At 46.4% G+C, this 19,331-nt stretch overlaps 1 protein-coding gene across 1 annotated transcript; it reads left to right on the forward strand.

Moving 5' to 3' along the window:
- Nucleotides 1–301: 301 nt before the first annotated feature.
- Nucleotides 302–14,730, forward strand: RBP7 (retinol binding protein 7). The gene is made up of 4 exons (XM_075993868.1): nucleotides 302–412; nucleotides 9,534–9,712; nucleotides 9,832–9,933; nucleotides 14,490–14,730. Exons 1-4 carry the CDS (start codon nucleotides 340–342, stop codon nucleotides 14,538–14,540), a joined length of 405 nt encoding a protein of 134 aa, XP_075849983.1. The 5' UTR covers nucleotides 302–339; the 3' UTR covers nucleotides 14,541–14,730.
- Nucleotides 14,731–19,331: the final 4,601 nt, after the last annotated feature.

Genomic DNA, 19,331 nt, shown 5'->3' on the forward strand with positions numbered 1-19,331 from the left:
ACCAGCAGCCGCCTATCTCAGCACTGCCGGAAAGAAATGCAAACCCCTGTTTATCAAGCCCCTTGGAGCTGAGTTTATTGGCATGTTGTTATCTGGAGCAGACGCAGTTCTTAATGCCATGGGATTCAAGGCCGTCCCTTGGTCATTAACAGGTCGGCAGAGAAAAAAGCGTGGCCCAGAACAGCGGAGGGTACGCCCCTGTCTGGAGTTAGGCTGGGAGAGGTGGACCCGGAGGAAGACGAGCCGCCCGGAGGGAGGAAGCCAGCGGCGCCCCCGCCCCGCCCCCGCCCCGTTTATACCCCGGCCCGCCGGCAGGTGTCTGTCGCCAGACCCGGGACCATGCCCGCCGACCTCAGCGGCACCTGGAACCTGCTCTGCAGCGACAACTTCGAGGGCTACATGCTGGCCCTAGGTAGGGCGCGAGGGGCCCGCGCCCCGCAAGGGGTTCTCCCCCGGGTCTTGGGGTCGGGGCGGGGGTGCCAGGCCTGGCCTGTCTGTCCGTGCCCCCGTCCCCGTCTGTCAGCCCCCCAGCGGCCCCCCCCCCCGCCAGTCAGCTCAGTCCACCTGCCTGTCCCCGGTCCCGGTCCCTCCGTCTCAGCCCATGCGTCCCCCCGCGGGCCTCCAGTCCCCGAGTGCCCGGGAGTCCCCTCCATCCCGCGCCAGCCACCGCCCCGTGGCCGAGGCTCGGGACCACCGCGGACTCCTAAGCAGGCAGAGGCGCACCCGCGCCCGCACCGCCCGGACGCCCTGGCGATTGGCGACTGTCGCCGCGGGGTCCCCACCGCAGCCCCAGCGGCACCCGGAGCTGGTGGGGACGCAGATTCCCGCGCTCGGGTGCCGGGTACCCGCCGGAGGCTTTGCGCGTTTGCCGCCTGCCCCGTGCGCGGGTCCCAGCCTGGCCCGCCCTTGGCCTCACTGTGCGGACTCCAGGGATTTGAGCACCTACTGTGTGCCCAGCGCTGTCGCCCGCCTGGCGACCCGAGCGGGCTGGGGGTGAGGCCGGGGCCGCCTCCTCATTAACCGACTTGGGTCCTCAGTTTACCCATCTGTAAATTGATGGGAAGGGTCTGGCATGGGTTTACTTTTCTCTTTTAAAAAAAACAGTGGTGTAATCCTAGCACTCTGAGAGGTCCAGGTGGGTGGATTGCTCAAAGTCAGTAGTTCGAAACCAGACTGAGCAAGAGCGAGACCCCGTCTCTACTAAAAATAGAAAGAAATTAATTGGCCAACTAAAAATATATAGACAAAATTAGCCGGGCATGGTGGCACATGCCTGTAGTCCCAGCTACTCGGGAGGCTGAGGCAGGAGGATCGCTTGAGCCCAGGAGTTTGAGGTTGCTGTGAGCTAGGCTGACACCACGGCACTCTAGCCCGGGCAACAGAGTGAGACTGTCTCAAAAAAAAAAAAAAAAAGTGGTAAAATACACGTAACAAAAGTTACCGTTTTGATCATTTTGCAAAGTACAGGTCTGTGGCTCTGCTGTTTGTTTTAAGCTCTCTGAGCTGCGGGGGGCTCCTCCGCTCCCTTTTTCACACTATGCACTAAGTAGGAGAGTGTCCGGCCCCTCAAGCTGTATCTAACAGTCTGAATTTCGTTTCCTCTGTTTCCTATTCACAAGAAGGAATTAATGCTTATTTTTCCCAAAGACAGTGAGTCCTGATATTTTACTCACCTCCCCATTCCCAAATTCATGGTGACATGTGACCACATGTTCCCTTCCCTGGATTCTCTGACTGGTATCTTGCTACTTTTGTGGAGGGTCAAGCTTTAAATATCAGGCTGATGGCTTTGAATTCTGTCTTGTACTTTCCATGCAGTTTCCATGAGTTCGTTCTTTCTTTTATGAGACAGGGTCTCACTCTGTTGACTGGGCTGGAGTGCAGTGGCATCATCATTGCTCACTGCAGCCTCCAACTTGTGGACTCAGGTGATCCTCCTGCCTCAGCCTCCTGAGTAGCTGGGACTACAGACTAGGGCCACCACACCCAGGCTTTCCATGGATTTTTAAGCAAACCTCTTAGAGAATAGAACAGGGAGTGGAGTCAGAATCAACATTTCTTTTTTATTTTTTTATTTTTAGACAGAGTCTCACTTTGTTGCCCAGGCTAGAGTGAGTGCCGTGGCGTCAGCCTAGCTCACAGCAACCTCAAACTCCTGGGCTCAAGCGATCCTCCTGCCTCCAGCCTCCTGAGTAGCTGGGACTACAGGCGTGTGCCACCATGCCTGGCTAATTTTTTCTATATATATTAGTTGGCCAATTAATTAATTAATTTATTTTTTTTTTTTTGAGACAGAGTCTCACTTTGTTGTCCAGGCTAGAGTGAGTGCCGTGGCGTCAGCCTAGCTCACAGCAACCTCAAACTCCTGGGCTCGAGTGATCCTTCTGCCTCAGCCTCCCGAGTAGCTGGGACTACAGGCATGTGCCACTATGCCCGGCTAATTTTTTTATATATATATATCAGTTGGCCAATTAATTTCTTTCTGTTTATAGTAGAGACGGGGTCTCGCTCTTGCTCAGGCTGGTTTTGAACTCATGACCTTGAGCAATCCGCCCGCCTCGGCCTCCCAAGAGCTAGGATTACAGGCGTGAGCCACAGCGCCCGGCCTAATTTATTTTTATTTAGAGTAGAGATGGGGTCTTGTTCTTGGTCAGGCTGATTTCGAACTCCTGACCTCGAGCAATCTGCCCGCCTCCGCCTCCCAGAGTGCCAGGATTACAGGCGTGAGCCACCGCACCCAGCCAGAATCAACATTTAAAGTGTGGGAAAATATCTGGTGTTATCTGCCCCCTGGATGGCTCATCTATGGGGGCAAAGCAGCCTCTGGGTGTTGTAATTAGTACTTTTTAAATGTTGTTTAGTGGAATCCTTCACCTGTCCCCAACACTGTCTTCCTTTTCTGTTTGCTCTGCCTTGACCTCTTGTTTGATACTCCCCCCATAATTTCAATAACAACTTATTAATTATCTGCCGTTGTATTAGATCCTGGAAGCTAACAGAAGCTATTTGTGAGCTAGGCTGATGCCACGGCACACTAGCCCGGGCAACAGAGTGAGACTCTGTCTCTAAATAAATAATTAAATAAATAAATAGTGGTAAAATGCACATAACAAAATTTATTTTATTTATACTTGTTTATTATCCAACTCATTTCACAAAGGTTCAAGCCATGTGATGTTGAGTCAACATCTTGCCTCATAACTCCTGTTTTAACTTTTGGTTCAGGTTCCAGAAAGATACAGAGAACACATTAACTCTTATTTGCAATCTTTTTTCCCTCAAAGAAATATAAATGTGGTAAGGATGTCTGGAATAGAGAGGCTATTTAGCGTAACAGAACAAAACTGGAAACTCAGGTAGCTAGCAAGTTGAGTGATCGTCTGTAATTGAATCGAAGTCACATAACCTCTGAGTTGCTTTAGTTTCCCCATTGTTAAATAAAATAAGGTGGTTGAACCAGATCTGATATTCTAAATATGTCTAAATTACAAACCAAGAGGTCTCTTAGCATTTTGCACGGTAGCTGAAATCAGCCTAAAAATCTACTTGCCTGTTCCCAACAAGCTGGGAAGAAAATGATTTGGGACACATTGCTATTTGTGTGGCAATCACCCTCTTCTTCCTTCCGTGTGTAAAGAAAGAACAAACGCACAACCTATTTCCCCCAGTGTGAGAGGCTTGCAAGTAGATGAGCCTGGGATCTTGTCACTCCTGGGCCAGCAGGAGCTTCTTAGAAATGCAGGCTCTCTTGGTGGCAGAGGACACCTGTGATCCCAGCTACATGGGAGAATAGCTTGAGGCCAGGAGTTCCAGAACAGCCTGGACAATACAGCAAGACCCCTTCTCAAAAACAGATAAACAAAAAAATGTAGTCTCTCCTGCCTCCCCCCAGATCTGTTGAATCTGAATCTTCTTTGAACCAGATTATCAGGCCATTAAGATGCAAATTAAAATTTAAGAAACATTGTACTTTGCTTTATCAAGTTATCAATGGGACAACTAGTAGAATGTAAATACAGCCCTCCCTCAGTATTCGAGGAGCATTGGTTCTAGAATCCCTTTTGGCTATCAAAACCCAGTGCTTTCTTTGGCAGCACATATACTAACGATTGAATATCAAAACCCACAGATGGATGCTCAAGTCCCTAATGTAAAATGGCATAGTATTTGCATATAACCTATACATGTCCTCCCATGCACTTGAAATCATCTCTAGGCTACCTGTAATACCTAATACAATGTAAATTCTATGTAAGTAGTTGCTGTACTACATTGTTCTTTGTTTTATTTTTCATTGTATTATATATATATATTTTTAATATGTTCTATTTGTGGTTGGTTGAATCCACAGATGCAGAACCGAGGATATGGAGAGCCAACAACTAATGCAAAGCCTATTATTTCTACTTATTTATGTTCCAATGCCCATGTAAGCAGAAGTATTCAGACCTTTCATGACGACTTCTGCTTCTAGAGGTGGAAAACTGATTTATTTGTACTAACCCTCCTATTGAAGACAACTAAATTAACCTAGAGAAAAAAAATATATAAAATATTATATATATATATATTTTTTGGAGACAGAGTCTCACTCTTGTTGCCTTGGCTACAGTGCCGTGGCGTCAGCCTGGCTCACAGCAACCTCAAACTCCTGGGCTCGAGTGATCCTCCTGCCTCAGCCTCCCAAGTAGCTGGGACTACAGGCATGTGCCACCATGACCAGCTAAGCTTTTTTTAGTTGGCCAATTAATTTCTTTCTATTTTTACTAGAGACAGGGTCTCGATCTTGCTCAGGCTGGTCTCGAACTCCTGAGCTCAAACAATCCGCCCGCCTCGGCCTCCCAGAGTGCTAGGATTATAGGTGTGAGCCACCGCACCCTGTCAAAGGTACTATCTTTAAAATTACAATATTGACTCAAACAATAAGTGAGCTATGGAGGTTTAGAATTATTTGGAATTTAGAGTTAACTTTGCTTCTTTTTCTTTTATGTAAGGATAGATTTTCATACTGGAACCTGGAAGATCAGTTTGATTGTGTGTGGGGGAAAAAGATTTCATCCTCACCCATCACTAGGTTTGTGGCTAACATGCCTATAATAAAACAGATTAACAAAAGAAACACATGCAAATTTATGTAATATAAATTTTACATGATATGGGAGCCTTCAGAAATGAAGACCCAAAGAAACGGGGAAACTTGTGTATTTTTATGCTAAGTTTGATGAAGAAGTGGATAGTTGTTGAGAAGCTTGCTTGGACAAAAGGTGTATGATCTAATCGCCTTTTTTTTTTTAATTTTAGTAGTTTATATCTTGTTACTTACATCGAGAAGGTATCTTTTTTTTTTTTTTTTGAGACAGAGTCTCACTCTGTTGCCCAAGCTAGAGAGCTGTGGCGTCAGCCTAGCTCACAGCAACCTCAAACTCCTGGGCTCAAGCAATCCTTCTGCCTCAGCCTCCCGAGTAGCTGGGACTACAGGCATGTGCCACCATGCCCAGCTAATTATATATATATATGTATATATGTTTTTTGTTGGCCAATTAATTTTTTTCTATTTTTAGTAGAGATGGGGGTCTCGCTCTTCAGGCTGGTCTCGAACTCCTGACCTCGAGTGATCCTCCCACCTTGGCCTCCCAGAGTGCAGGTGGCGTGAGCCACCGCGCCCGGCCTAACTTAGCAAGGCCTGCTTGTTCAGATTCTTCAGGGAGTCCCTGTGTCTTCAGAGATAAGAGTGTTTCTTCCTCCAGGTGTAGGGAGGGCACCTCTCACAGGAGGGTCTTATAACCTACTTCAGAGGAATGTCAGAGAAGTCTTTTCTGGTCTGCTTCAGGGGAGAAGGGTGGGAGAAGGTTAGAGAGTGACCTTCCTGCTTCCGCCGTTTCCTCAAATGCCAACGTGCCATATTTGGGGGTGGCGTGTCCTGAAGCACATAATTTCAAAACAACTTTCTGAAAACCAGCAACTCTGTTGCAGCTTCAGATCTAGTGTGTTAGAGTACTAAGTACTTAAGTTAGGCTTGTAGCACTAGAATAGCTATTTATGTAACACTGTAATAGTCAATTTTATCTTAAGACTTAGGTTAGCAATCCTGGATATTATTGATTTACTTGAATATGTACAATTTTTTTTAAGTTTTTCTCATTCTTTTGATGCGGAAAAATAAACAAAAATGATGAATAGATATTATTTTTTTCATTTTAAATTTTTTAAAATTAAAAAAAATAAATGTTTATGCTTTTTCATGCACACACAAGGAAAATAAATTCCATAAACAATTATGAACTGGCTGGGCTTGGTGGCTCACGCCTGTAATCCTAGCACTCCGGGAGGCGGAGGCCGGAGGATCGCTCAAAGTCAGGAGTTTGAAACCAGCCTGAGCAAGAGCGAGACCCTGTCTCTACTAAAAAATAGAAAGAAATTAATTGGCCAACTACAAATATGTAGAAATAAAAATTATCTGGGCATGGTGGCGCATGCCTGTAGTCCTAGCTACTCAGGCGGCTGGGGCAGGAGGATCGCTTGAGCCCAGGAGTTGGAGGTTGCTGTGAGCGAGGCTGATGCTATGGCACTCTAGCTGGGGCAACAGAGTGAGACTCTGCCTCAAAAAAAAAAAAAAAAAAGTCATGAACTATACCACTGTCAACTAAAATAATCAAAAGGGTCAGAATCTAATTTAAAGAGAATTTATTCAAGTGCAAAGTTCGAGGATAGCCCACCAGAAACACTAACTCTAAAGGCGTGGGGTCAGTTTTCTGAAATGGGGAAGTTAAGGTTTCATTAATTAATATAGACAGAGACAGAGGAATTCTTAGCAGGATTACAACAGTTTTTATGAAAGGGTGGTACATAGTTATAACAGCTTGATCGGTTATAAGCAGTGTTTCATTTTGGGAAGGGTTTGGAAGTGTTTACAACATTTTTTACATGGGTGTAATAGTCATGTGTTTTCTGCCATCAGGTCTAAGCAAAGCAGGACAATAAATAGGAAGTTGCCAAAAGGGTCGCTCTTAATAATTAAGAAGGCAGAAAGGTTTTGTCCCTGACATCATTTAATTCTCTTTAGTCATTGTACAGAATGAGGAAATTAAGAGAACAAGTTAATCTATAATCTGAGAAACAGACGTTGTAACCATATGTGACTCAGATCAAAGTCACACCTCTCTCAAGGCTCAAAGTAAGTGTTTGGGGAGTTCCAACTGCTTTTTTTTTTTTTTTTTTTTAAGTAGAGTCTCTCACTCTGTTACCCAGGCTAGCCTCAAACTCCTGGGCTCAGGCGATCCTTCTGCCTCAGCCTCCTAAGTAGCTGGGACGACAGGCATGCACCACCATGCCCGCCTAATTTTTTATATATAGTTTTAGTTGGCCAATTAATTTCTTTCTATTTTTAGTAGAGACGGGGTCTTGATCTTGCTCAGGCTGGTTTCGAACTCCTGACCTTGAGTGATCCTCCCGCCTCGGCCTCCCAGAGTGCTAGGATTACAGGCGTGAGCCACCGCGCCCGGCCTAACTTTTTTTTTTTTTCTTTTCTACTATTGAAAATTTGTAATAACTTTTTTTATTTTTTGAGACAGAGTCTCACTTGTAATAACTTTTAAATTATACTTATTTTCGTGAGGTTGCACTTGATACTGCATACTACATGGTAACCACAGCTAGCTGTGGTGGGAAAAGCTAGGAATCCAGAGCTGGGTTTTGTTAGTGGCCCAGCCACTAACTTCTGTATCCCTGTGTCCTCAGTCTGTTCTAAGTTCCTTCAGCTGCTAAGATGGCTTCTTTTTCTACAGTCTTCATTGGATTTATGGACTTGTTTTCCCCACGTTTAACTGGGATGTCTGTCACTATAAATCGTACTTTAAGGCAGCAGCAGGACAGACATTTAAGTTATGTTTAACTGGTATTTCTGAGTAAAAAAAAAAAAGGTTAGAAGTAATACTTTCTAACATTTGATTACTGTAAATGGAAGTTTTCAGTAACACTGCTTTCAAGGTTTCATAGTTTTCAAAGAGGGTTAGTATTGTGTGGGGCAGGACATGAAGCTAGAGGAAGAGGATTCTATGAGATGACACCTACAAGACAGTATATTTTAAAGGACAAGAGATTAGAAGAAATGGGGAAAGGACAGTAAAGGCAAGTCAGGTTAAAGGTTGAAACATGAAAATATTCTCGATTGTATTTTTTGCTTGTGTTAAGTTCTTTGGCTCAAGCATCTGCTGGGAAAGACAAAACGTGACTTGACTCATAATAAAGCAAAAACTATATACTCAAAAAAATTATACTTATTTTCACATGACTTAGATCTTTAAACTCTGTGGTCTGGGACAATGCTAAGCGATGGTCTCTTTTCTAAAAGTAGGAGTGAGGTGGATGCAGTTTAGCGGTAACGCTGAGGCTCAGAAAAATCAGAGAATTCCCAGCAACATGCCTTGCCATGTGCTCCAGCCAGCATCTCATTTGAGGGCGGAAAAGTGCTCCCTCTTGTCTAAAAACTAGTGTTTAGGAACTGAGCCAGCAGCTCCCCAAAAAGGCTCTGATGTTGTTCTCACCCAGTTTTTGCCAAACTGCAAGGAGAAGAAAAGCAACTTGTCCTTTGGACAAAGAAGAGCGTTTACTTGGAGGAGCCGGCCTGCAATTGCAGCATTCCTGGTGCAGCCCACGGTAGCCAGAGAGACCCAGGGTGCAGTGCTCCAGGCAGGGCGGGGCCCTGTGTTAATGCCCACAGATGGTGGCCAAGTGGCCCAGGTGGTGTTACCAACTTGCCCCAGGTCACCCCACAAACTGGGATTTGAAGCCAAGCCCTCTTGCCTCCAAGACCCACATTGCATCGAGATTAGGAGTGGCTCTGGAATTAAAGGCTAACATGAACATTCACAGCTTAGATAAGTATACGTGTGCACTTCTTTGAGATCCTGCCCTAACGTGCAGAGGCTCCTGTACTTGCAATAGCACGTTCATCACGCTGTCTCCTCCTTCCCGTTTGAATGTCTCATTTCCTACTTAGCAATCCGCCCGCCTCAGCCTCCCAGAGTGCTAGGATTACAGGTGTGAGCCACCGCGCCCGGCCAAGATTTCTAAGTACATAGTGGTATATGCATGAGTGCAGTGGGGTTTCTGAGGTTTTTTTTTTTTTTTTCTTTTCATTGTTGCTATTAGGAAACTGTTCAAATGCTGTCTTAATCTGAAGTGTAAATACATGAAGCAGAAAAAGGGCAGAGTTGTGATTGAGGACCTGAGCCCTGTCTCCTTGTCAGCCTCTGGGGGGATTCTCAGAACTGAATCTGCCATGCTCAGCTTCATGTCTATTACCTAAGGCGCAGCCAGACTAATGAATCTTTCCTGAAGGCTGTGCAAGCTTTGCAGTCAGGCTCTGGGTGGAGATTTGTCAGCATGGCCTTTCCCGTGGATCTCATTTTGGCATCAAACAACATTGCACAAAAACACCAGCAATCCAATGCAATAATTTTGAGAACAGCCACCAAATTCTTAACTTTTGCATCTCAAGTCAATGTTCAGATTTTTTTAAAACTATTTTTAAGGTATCGACTTTGCCACTCGTAAGATAGCCAAGATGCTGAAGCCACAGAAAGTAATCGAGCAGAATGGCGATTCTTTTACCATCCACACGTGTAGCAGCCTAAGGAACTACCTTGTTAAATTTAAAGTTGGAGAAGAATTTGATGAAGATAACAAAGGCCTGGATAACAGGAAATGTAAGGTAAAAATTAAAGTAATAACAGAGGCTCTACATTGGGCAAGGCTAACTTGGCGTTTGCCTTAGTCGCACTTGAGGACCCAGCCAGAGCAAAGGAACATTTCCTCCTCTCCCTCCCGCAGAGCTTGGTCGTCTGGGATAATGACAGACTCACCTGTGTCCAGAAGGGGGAGAAGCAGGACAGAGGCTGGACCCACTGGATCGAAGGGGACAAGCTCCACCTGGTATATGCCAATTTTTTTCTTTTTTTTAATGATGACACAATATACGTTTTTTCTTTTGAGTCAAGAGTCTCACTCTGTTGCTTGGCTCAGAGTGCCGTGGCATCAACCTAACCCACAGCAACCTCACACTCCTGGGCTCAAAAGATCCTCCTGCTTTAGCCTCCCGAGTAGCTGGGACTACAGGCATGCGCCACCATGCCCGGCTAATTTTTTTCTATATATTTTTAGTTGGCCATTAATTTCTTTCTATTTCTTTTTTTTTTTTTTTTTTTTGAGACAGAGTCTCGCTTTGTTGCCTAGGCTAGAATGAGTGCCGTGGCATCAGCCTAGCTCACAGCAACCTCAATCTCCTGGGCTCAAGCAATCCTTCTGCCTCAGCCTCCCAAGTGGCTGGGACTACAGGCATGCACCACCATGCCCGGCTAATTTTTTCTATATATATTAGTTGGCCAATTAATTTCTTTCTATTTATAGTAGAGACGGGGTCTCGCTCTTGCTCAGGCTGGTTTCGAACTCCTGACCTCGAGCAATCCGCCCGCCTCGGCCTCCCAGAGAGCTAGGATTACAGGCGTGAGCCACCGCGCCCGGCCTGTTTCTTTCTATTAATATCTTTCTAGTAGAGGCGAGGTCTCGCTCTTGCTCAGGCTGATTTAGAACTCCTGACCTTGAGCATTCCACCGGCCTCGGCCTCCCAGAATGCTAGGATTACAGGGGTGAGCCACCGCACCCGGCCTGATGATATAATATTAAAGGAAATGTCAAACAAGAGGCTATGATCATTAATCAACTCAACTGTTTTTAGTTTTGCATGTTACTTTCCTATATTTGCCAGAATATTCTGCCTTTTCATTTAATCTAAAAGCATTTTCCAGATTCCTAAATAATTTTTCTGTTGAATTCACCACGTATTTATTGGATGTATATAATAGGATAGCAAACTGGCTGCATAAAATTCCAGCACGCTGATGAACTGTCATTTTCATCATATGTTTCCTTAATGTAAGTATCCAAGTGTCCAGAAACATTGTTTCAGGGTGTTTTCTGCTAGTTCTTAAACTCACATATATAGAGCTTTTTGCATCTGTAGATTTCTTCCTTTATGATGAATTCACAGATGGGATCGCTGTTGTCAAAGGCACATGTATTGTTGCCTCTTGCTACTTGGACGCCTTACTCACATCCAAAAGGGTGTATCAATTAGTAAATCTAAATAATCAGTAAATCTAACCACTAAATCTAAAATATAGTTTAGAAGGTATAAATCTGTACCTTAAGATTTAATCATGGTTTTAAAAATAAAAATTCCTTCCTGCCATATATATTACAATAGTTTACATATTTTAAGAGATGACTTTGTGCCCAATTACTGTGCTAAATCCTTTGAGTGCATTATCTCATTGAGTTTTCATCGCAATCCTGTGAAAGGGACACTATTGCTCCCATTTTCAAATGAAGAAATTGAGATTTTGAAATTCCGCAAAGCTGCAGAGTGGAAATTAAAATCCAGGTCTGAAAAGAACGTGGGCTCACAACTCTGCACCTTTTGGTCTCAGTGTGTGTGGAATCTAGGTGATAGCCAAGGAAATGAAATTAGAGCACTTAGCTTAAAGTTGGGTCAGGGTAGCCTTGATACAAAGGCATTGACGATAGTTTGATTCTAGATTGACAAATCTCACACTCTTCTGACACAAACGAAACAAGAAACTTGCCTTTACAAAAGTGTAATATGGAATTGCAAAGAAAATACAAATATGTTTGAGGATTTAGATTAGTTGGCTGTTAAGAGGTAATGGTCAGGCTGGGCGAGGTGGCTCACGCCTATAATCCTAGCACTCTGGGAGGCTGAGGCGGACAGATCACTCGAGGTCAGGAGTTCAAAACCAGCCTGAACAAGACCCCATCTCTACTAAAAATAGAAAGAAATTAATTGACCAACTAAAAATATATATACAAAAAATTATCTGGGCATGGTGGCGCATGCCTGTAGTCCCAGCTACTTGGGAGGCTGAGGCAGGAGGATTGCTTGAGCCCAGGAGATTGAGGTTGCTGTGAGCTAGGCTGATGCCATGGCACTCTAGCCTGGGCAACAAAGTGAGATTCTGTCTCAAAAAAATAAAAAAGGCCGGGCGCTGTGGCTCACGCCTGTAATCCTAGCTCTTGGGAGGCCGAGGCGGGCGGATTGCTCAAGATCAGGAGTTCAAAACCAGCCTGAGCAAGAGCGAGACCCCGTCTCTACTATAAATAGAAAGAAATCAATTGGCCAACTGATATATATATAAAAAAAAAATTAGCTGGGCATGGTGGCGCATGCCTGTAGTCCCAGCTACTCGGGAGGCTGAGGCAGAAGGATCGCTCAAGCCCAGGAGTTTGAGGTTGCTGTGAGCTAGGCTGACGCCACGGCACTCACTCTAGCCTGGACAACAAAGTGAGACTCTGTCGCAAAAAAAAAAAAAATAAAAAGAAAGAGGTAATAGCCTGGCGCGGTGGCTCATGCCTGTAATCCTAGCACTCTGGGAGGCTGAGGCAGGCAGATTGCTTGAGGTCAGGAGTTCGAAACCAGCCTGAGCAAGAGTGAGACCCCGTCTCTACTATAAATAGAAAGAAATTATTTGGCCAATTGATATATATGGAAAAAATTATCTGGGCATGGTGGTGCATGCCTGTAGTCCCAGCTACTCGGGAGGCTGAGGCAGAAGGATCGCTCGAGCCCAGGAGTTTGAGGTTGCTGTGAGCTAGGCTGACGCCATGGCACTCACCCTAGCCTGGGCAACAAAGCGAGACTTTGTCTCAAAAAAAAAAAAAAAGAAAAAAAAAGAGGTAATGTTCAAAATATGAGGCCAGACGTGGTGGCTCACGCCTATAATCCTAGCACTCTAGGAGGCTGAGGTGAGAGGATCGCTTGTGGCCAGGAATTTGAGACCAGCCTGAGCAAGAGCAAGACCCTGTCTCTACAAAAAATAGAAAAATTAGCCTGGCATAGTGGTACACACCTATAGTTCCAACTACTCAGGACGCTGAGAGAGGAGGAGTTTGAGGTTGCTGTGAGCTACGATCATACCACTGCACTCTAGCCTGGGCACCACAGCAAGATCTCATCTCAATCAATATACATATACATTTGGTCTTTGTCCTGGGCTCTTGGCACATAGCTCCAGAGTAGTAAGAGTGTCTTCTGTACACAAAAGAGATGACTGACAGCTGAGGCCCTCTGGGTAGCTTCAGGATGGGGGCTGGACATGAGAGAAAGGGAAGCAGGATTAGAGGTTAGGATTTTCAGTCCACCTCTGGCTCTGGGGAGGGAAGAGACGGTGGGGATTGAGCTGATCACGAATGGTCAATGATTTGATCAATCATGCCAATGGGATGACCCCTCCATAAAAGCCCCTAAACAAGAGGGTTTGGAGAGTTGCCACACTGATGAGGACATTGAGGTGCTGGGACCTGCCCACCCCCCATAGTTTGCCCTGTGTATTCCTTCCATCCTGCTGTTGCTGAATTACACACTTTATAATAAACTGGTAATGGCAAGTAAAGGGCTTTTCTGAGTTCTGTGAGCCATTCTACCAAATTTTAATTTTTTTTTTTTTTTTTTTTTTTGAGACAGAGTCTTGCTCTGTTGCCTGGGCTAGAGTGCCGTGGCATCAGTCTAGCTCACAGCAACTTCAAACTCCTGGGCTCAAGCGATACTACTGCCTCAGCCTCCCAAGTAGCTGGGACTACAGGCATGTGCCGCCCAGCTAAGTTTTTCTACTTTTAGTAGAGATGGGGTCTTGCTCTTGCTCAGGCTGGTTTCAAACTCCTGACCTTAAGTGATCCTCCGGCCTTGGCCTCCCAGAGTGCTAGGATTGCAGGTGTGAGCCACCATGCTTGGCCCATTCTAGCAAATTATCAAACTTGAGGGCAGAGTTATGGGAAACCCTGATTTGTAGCTGATCAGTCAGAAGTACAGGAGGGGCACAGTGGCTCACGCCCATAATCCTAGCACTCTGGGAGGCCGAGGCGGGGGGATTGCTTGAGGTCAGGAGTTCGAAACCAGCCTGAGCAAGAGCGAGACCCCCGTCTTTACTATAAAAATAGAAAGAAATTAATTGGCCAACTAAGATATATATAGAAAAAATCAGCCAGGCATGGTGGCGCATGCCTGTAGTCCCAGCTACTTGGGAGGCTGAGTTAGAAGGATCCCTGAGCCCAGGAGTTTGAGGTTGCTGTGAGCTAGGCTGATGCCACGGAACTCACTCTAGCCTGGGCAACAAAGTGAGACCTGTCTCAAAAAAAAAAAAAAAAGAAGAAGAAGAAGAAGTACGGGAGGCCCAGGCCTCTCAACTGGTGTCTGAAGTTGGGGGCAGCATTGTGACACTGAGTCCTTAACCTGTGGGATCTGTGCTAACTCGGGGCAGTCAGTGCCAGAACCCAGTCATCCATCGGACACTCGGTGTCAGAGCTGGAGAAGAGGGGCTGGAAAGGACACCACGCATTGGGTGTCAGAAGTGTCCAGAGCAAAAGCAGATCACATGCTGCCTCCTTTTCTTTCTTCTTCCCTTCTTCCTTCTCCCTAGGAGATGTTCTGCGAAGGTCAGGTGTGCAAACAGACGTTCCAGAGAGCCTGATCCGTACCCAACAGCAGAGCCCACTTGTGGCTGCAGCTTCACGCCGAATCACATCGCAGAATGAACAGGTGTCGATCTGCGCCAGTTTGGTGACGGGGGCCTTGTGGCTGGAGAGATGTCACACGGTGTGTGGCAGAAGTCATCTGGATTGTGGGGAAGCTGCTCAGCTCCAATAAACCTGTCCAAATGACTCTGAAGTTTTTCCTTCTAAATTTAGCAAAGCGCATTATTTTAAGAAATATTTGAAAGACTTCTAGGGGCACAAGGGACATACCAATGAACAAAACATAATTTCTGCCTTCGAGGCCAGTGAGAAAGGTAGACAAAGCAAGCAACCTGAGCAGTGGTGCTAAGCACAGGTGGCTGCAAGAGCTCAGAAGGGGCAAACTTGACTCTGGGGGATGGGAAGTTGGTGGCATTGACAGGGCTCTGGGTTAGTAGAGGTGATCTTTTTTTTTTGGAGACAGAGTCTCACTGTTGCTCAGGCTAGAGTGCCGTGGCATCAGCCTAGCTCACAGCAACCTCAAACTCCTGGGCTCAAGCGATCCTCCTGCCTCAGCCTCCTGAGTAGTTGGGACTACAGACATGCGCCACCATGCCTGGATAATTTTTTTCTATATATTTTTAGCTACCCAATTAACTTCTTACTATTTTTGGTAGAGACGGAGGCGCGCTCCTGCTCAGGCTGGTCTTGAACTCCTGAGCTCAAACGATCCTCCCGCCTCAGCCTCCCAGAGTTCTAGGATTAGAGGCATGAGCCACAGGCGTGAGCCACCGCCTGGCCAGTAGAGGTGATCTTTAAGCTAAGACCTAAAGCTTAGGTAACTGGTGCAATTGGAAGCATTTTAGGAGAGAGATTAGAGGTAAGTTGGAGGGATGTTTGAAGAACGGAAAAGATCACTTTAGCTGGAGCATGGGGTATGGTATATGCGGGGTGGGGGAGGGAGGGATGGCAGAGGGCTGGAGTAACAGACTACGATCCCATCTCAAAGGCCCTTGAATGCCAAGTTAAAGAGGTGAGAGTTTGTCCCCCAAAGAATAAGAGGACAGTGACAAGTATGAAGCAGGGGATCTGCAGGATCAGATTTGCCCATAGAGAGGAACCCAGACTGCAGAGGGGAGGAAGGAGTGCAGGTGGGCGTGCAGTACGGGAGGCAGCTCAGAAAGCCCTGGTAGAAAAGCAGGAGTGAGATGCTGTCGGTCAGGAGCACCTGGAGCCCAAGTTCCAAAAATGGGGAAAGGACTCTAGATGGGACTGGGGAGAAACAGCCACTTATTCAGGAAGCAGAATCCATATTTCAAGGTGACTGCTGAGATGAAGGGGCCGGGGAAGGGGGAAGAATCAAGGCAGATGCCCTGTTTTGGTGCCAGGCGGCCGCAGGAAGGATGAAGCCCACCAGGGAAAGGGCAACAAGGGCAGAAGGAAGAGGAGTTGGAGCTTAAGAGGCCTTGAGGTGCCTCCTCCTGGGGAGGGAAGGCTGTGCCGGGGGCAGCTGGGCAGATGGGTCTGGAGATGAACAAATTGTCAAGCACAGAAACTGTGCAAATGGATGGGACTGTCCGGAATATTTTGTTTAAAGTGAGAAACCTAAGGTACAAATCCTGCAAAGAAAGGATGGCCAGAAAGGCTGGATAAGCAAGGCTGGCACCAGGGAAGCCAGGGGAGAGAGTATCTCAGGATGGAGGGATGCTTGGCACTTGCTGAGATGCCGGAGATAGGAACAAGGTGAGGACAGCGCAGCGGCACACCTGGTGCTGAAGCAGCACGGGGAGGCTCGGGGACTGGCTGGAGGTGAGGGAGTCCGGCGTGACTGTTTGGTGGAGAAGCAGGGGAGCAGGGTGTTAATTTCAGGGAGTCTTGGGAGGGAGCCCCTTGGCAAGACTGGCGGACCACACAGTCTCTGCTGGATAAGGAAAGTTAGGAAATGGCCATCGTGAACTTACTGAGTACTGACTATGTGCTAGGCACCAAGCTGGGCTTTAGGAGTACAATGCAGAACAGGAAAGGAAAAGTCTATGCCTTTACGGAGCTATAGCCAGCTGGCGATGACAGAATTCAGTAAGAAATAAAAGTCTGCCTATCAGCTGTAACTCTTAGTTTCCAGTAACAGAAACTAACTTGGGTTTTTTTTCTTGTTTTTGCTTTTTAAGATAGGCTCTTGCTCTGTTGCCCAGGCTGGACTGCAGTAGCACAATCATAGCTCGCTGCAGCCTCCACCTCCTGGGTTCAAGCGATCCTCCTGCCTCAGCCTCCCGAGTAGCTGGGACTACAGGCACGTGCCACCATGCCTGGCTAATTTTTCTATTTTTTGTACAGACGGGGTCTCCCTCTTGCTCAAGCTGGTCTCAAACTCCTGGACTCAAGAGATCCTCCTGCTGCAGCCTCCCAATTTGCTGGGATTACAGGCATGAGCCACTGCGACCCCCCTCAAACCAACTTCCTATTTGACCTTAGAAGCTGAGAGTTTAGAGCTAAATATAGGCAGAAGACAGTTATAGAACCAACTGGACATTGTGGCCCCAACAAACAAAAGCAAGGTGAAATTGTTTCAGGACAGAATCCGGCAGTGAGTGGGTTAGCCGAGGTTGCAGACCTGCAGCAGATTTGAGAATTACGTAGTGAGTAACCCGGATCAGGAAGACCACCCCTTTTGGAAATCTCCTTCTCCATAACATAATAGCTTTTGCTTTCAGGCAATTTGAAAGAGTAGGCTCTGAAGGGAAGGAGAAACTGTATTGGTATTTCTTATTTCATCCAAATATAAAGGACATGCTGTCCCAAGAACTGTGCCGATTCCTGGAATTTAGCAGTGAGCAAAATGACAAATTCCTCCACTCAGGGACCTTTCATTCCACTGGGAAGAGATAAACAATAAACATAAGTAAAACTATATAGCATGTCAGATGGTGGTACAAGCTACAGGAAAAAAAAAAGGAAATAGGGAAGAAGAGGAGGGAAGCAGGATGTTGGTAGTGCTCTTTTAAAGAAGATGGTTAGGCCGGGCACGGTGGCTCACGCCTGTAATCCTAGCACTCTGGGAGGCGGAGGCGGGCGGATCACTCGAGGAGTTCGAAACTAGCCTGTGCAAGAGCGAGACCCCCGTCTCTACTATAAATAGAAAGAAATTAATTGGCTATATGGAAAAAATTAGCCGGGCATGGTGGTGCATGCCTGTAGTCCCAGCTACTCGGGAGGCTGAGGCAGTAGGATCACTTGAGGCCCAGGAGTTTGAGATTGCTGTGAGCAAGGCTGACGCCACGGCACTCACTCTAGCCTGGGCAACAGAGTGAGACTCTGTCTCAAGAAAATAAAAATAAAAAAAAATAAAGAAGATGGTTAAAGGGGGGAGGGGGCAACAGAGTGAGATTCTGTTTCAAAACAAACAAACAAACAAAAACCAAGATTTAGGCACAATGTAAAGAACAAGTCAATGGCCAGGTGCAGTGGCTCAGGCCAGTAATCTTAGCACTTTGGGAGGTCGAGGCAGGAGGGTTGTTTGAGGCCAAGAGTTAGAGTCCAGCCTGGACAACATAGTGGAGACCCATCTCTACAAAAAATTAGAAAATTAGCCAGGTCTGGTGGCACATGCCTGTAGTCCCAGCTGCTCAGGAAGCTGAGGCAGGAAGATTGCTTGAGCCCAGGAGTTTGAGGTTACAGTGAGCTACCATCACGCCACTGCACTCCAGCCTGGGTGGCAGAGGCCCTGTCTCAAAACAAACAATAAAAAAACATGTCAATAGAGCTAAGCCTTACTATTTTTTTTTTTTTTTGAGACAGAGTCTCGCTTTGTTGCCCAGGCTAGAGTGAGTGCTGTGGCGTCAGCCTAGCTCACAGCAACCTCAAACTCCTGGGCTCAAGCGATCCTCCTGCCTCAGCCTCCCGAGTAGCTGGCACTACAGGCATGCGCCACCATGCCCAGCTAATTTTTTACATATATATATCAGTTGGCCAATTAATTTCTTTCTATTTATAGTAGAGACGGGGTCTCGCTCTTGCTCAGGCTGGTTTGGAACTCCTGACCTTGAGCAATCCGCCCGCCTCGGCCTCCCAAGAGCTAGGATTACAGGCGTGAGCCACCACGCCCGGCCTAAGCCTTACTATTTATCCGTGAAAATATCCAAGAGCCAAAGGAGGAAATTCAGGTGAGAAAAGCAATGGTTTCATAGCTCTACCAGGAGGTCTCAGCACCTCCCCTCCTTCTTTCCTCTCTTCCCCATTTGTTTTCTCTTCTCTCCTTGCTGCTGCTTCTTCCTAGTGACTCCAAAGTGTTTTGTTGTTGTTGTTGTTTTTGTAGAGATGGGGTCTCACTATGTTCCTCAGGCTGGTCTGGAACTCCTGGCCTCAAAGGATCCTCCCGCCTCAGCCTCCCAAATTGCTGGGATTACAGGCGTGAGCCACCGTGCTGGCCTTAAAACGTTTCTTTTTAAAAAAAAAAAAAACTCCCTAGGCAAGCAGCCCACAAAATCAAGGTGGGGAGTTGTCTGATGTTTTAACTCCACCCCTTACCCTCGCAGATGGCTCTTTCTTCAGGCATTTTTAAAAAGGAGTTTTAAGTGTTAGAAATCAAGCAGAAAAATGTGGCTTCTAGCAAAATCATTTCTCACTTAAGAAAAAAATAAAAAAATAAAAAAAATAAAAAAAAAAAAGAAAGAAAAATGTGGCTTCTAATTAAGACTCCTACTCTTCTCCTCTGCAAGGGAAAGACTGCGCACGGCAGGCCAGGGGGCTCATTTGGCTCAAATTCCGGAAGCGCAGAGCGCAGGAACGGCGCCGGCGGTCGGAGCGTCCAG

Source organism: Microcebus murinus, chromosome 2 (assembly GCF_040939455.1).
Source record: "Microcebus murinus isolate Inina chromosome 2, M.murinus_Inina_mat1.0, whole genome shotgun sequence".
Classification (NCBI taxonomy): domain Eukaryota; kingdom Metazoa; phylum Chordata; class Mammalia; order Primates; family Cheirogaleidae; genus Microcebus; species Microcebus murinus.

Excerpts from the sequence above, each read along its gene's own strand:
- RBP7 (XM_075993868.1), top strand. The coding sequence starts at position 340 with ATGCCCGCCGACCTCAGCGGCACCTGGAACCTGCTCTGCAGCGACAAC. Across the intron at positions 413-9,533 it reads GGGCTACATGCTGGCCCTAG|GTATCGACTTTGCCACTCGT; the intron begins GTAGGGCGCGAG and ends ACTATTTTTAAG. Across the intron at positions 9,713-9,831 it reads TGGATAACAGGAAATGTAAG|AGCTTGGTCGTCTGGGATAA; the intron begins GTAAAAATTAAA and ends TCCCTCCCGCAG.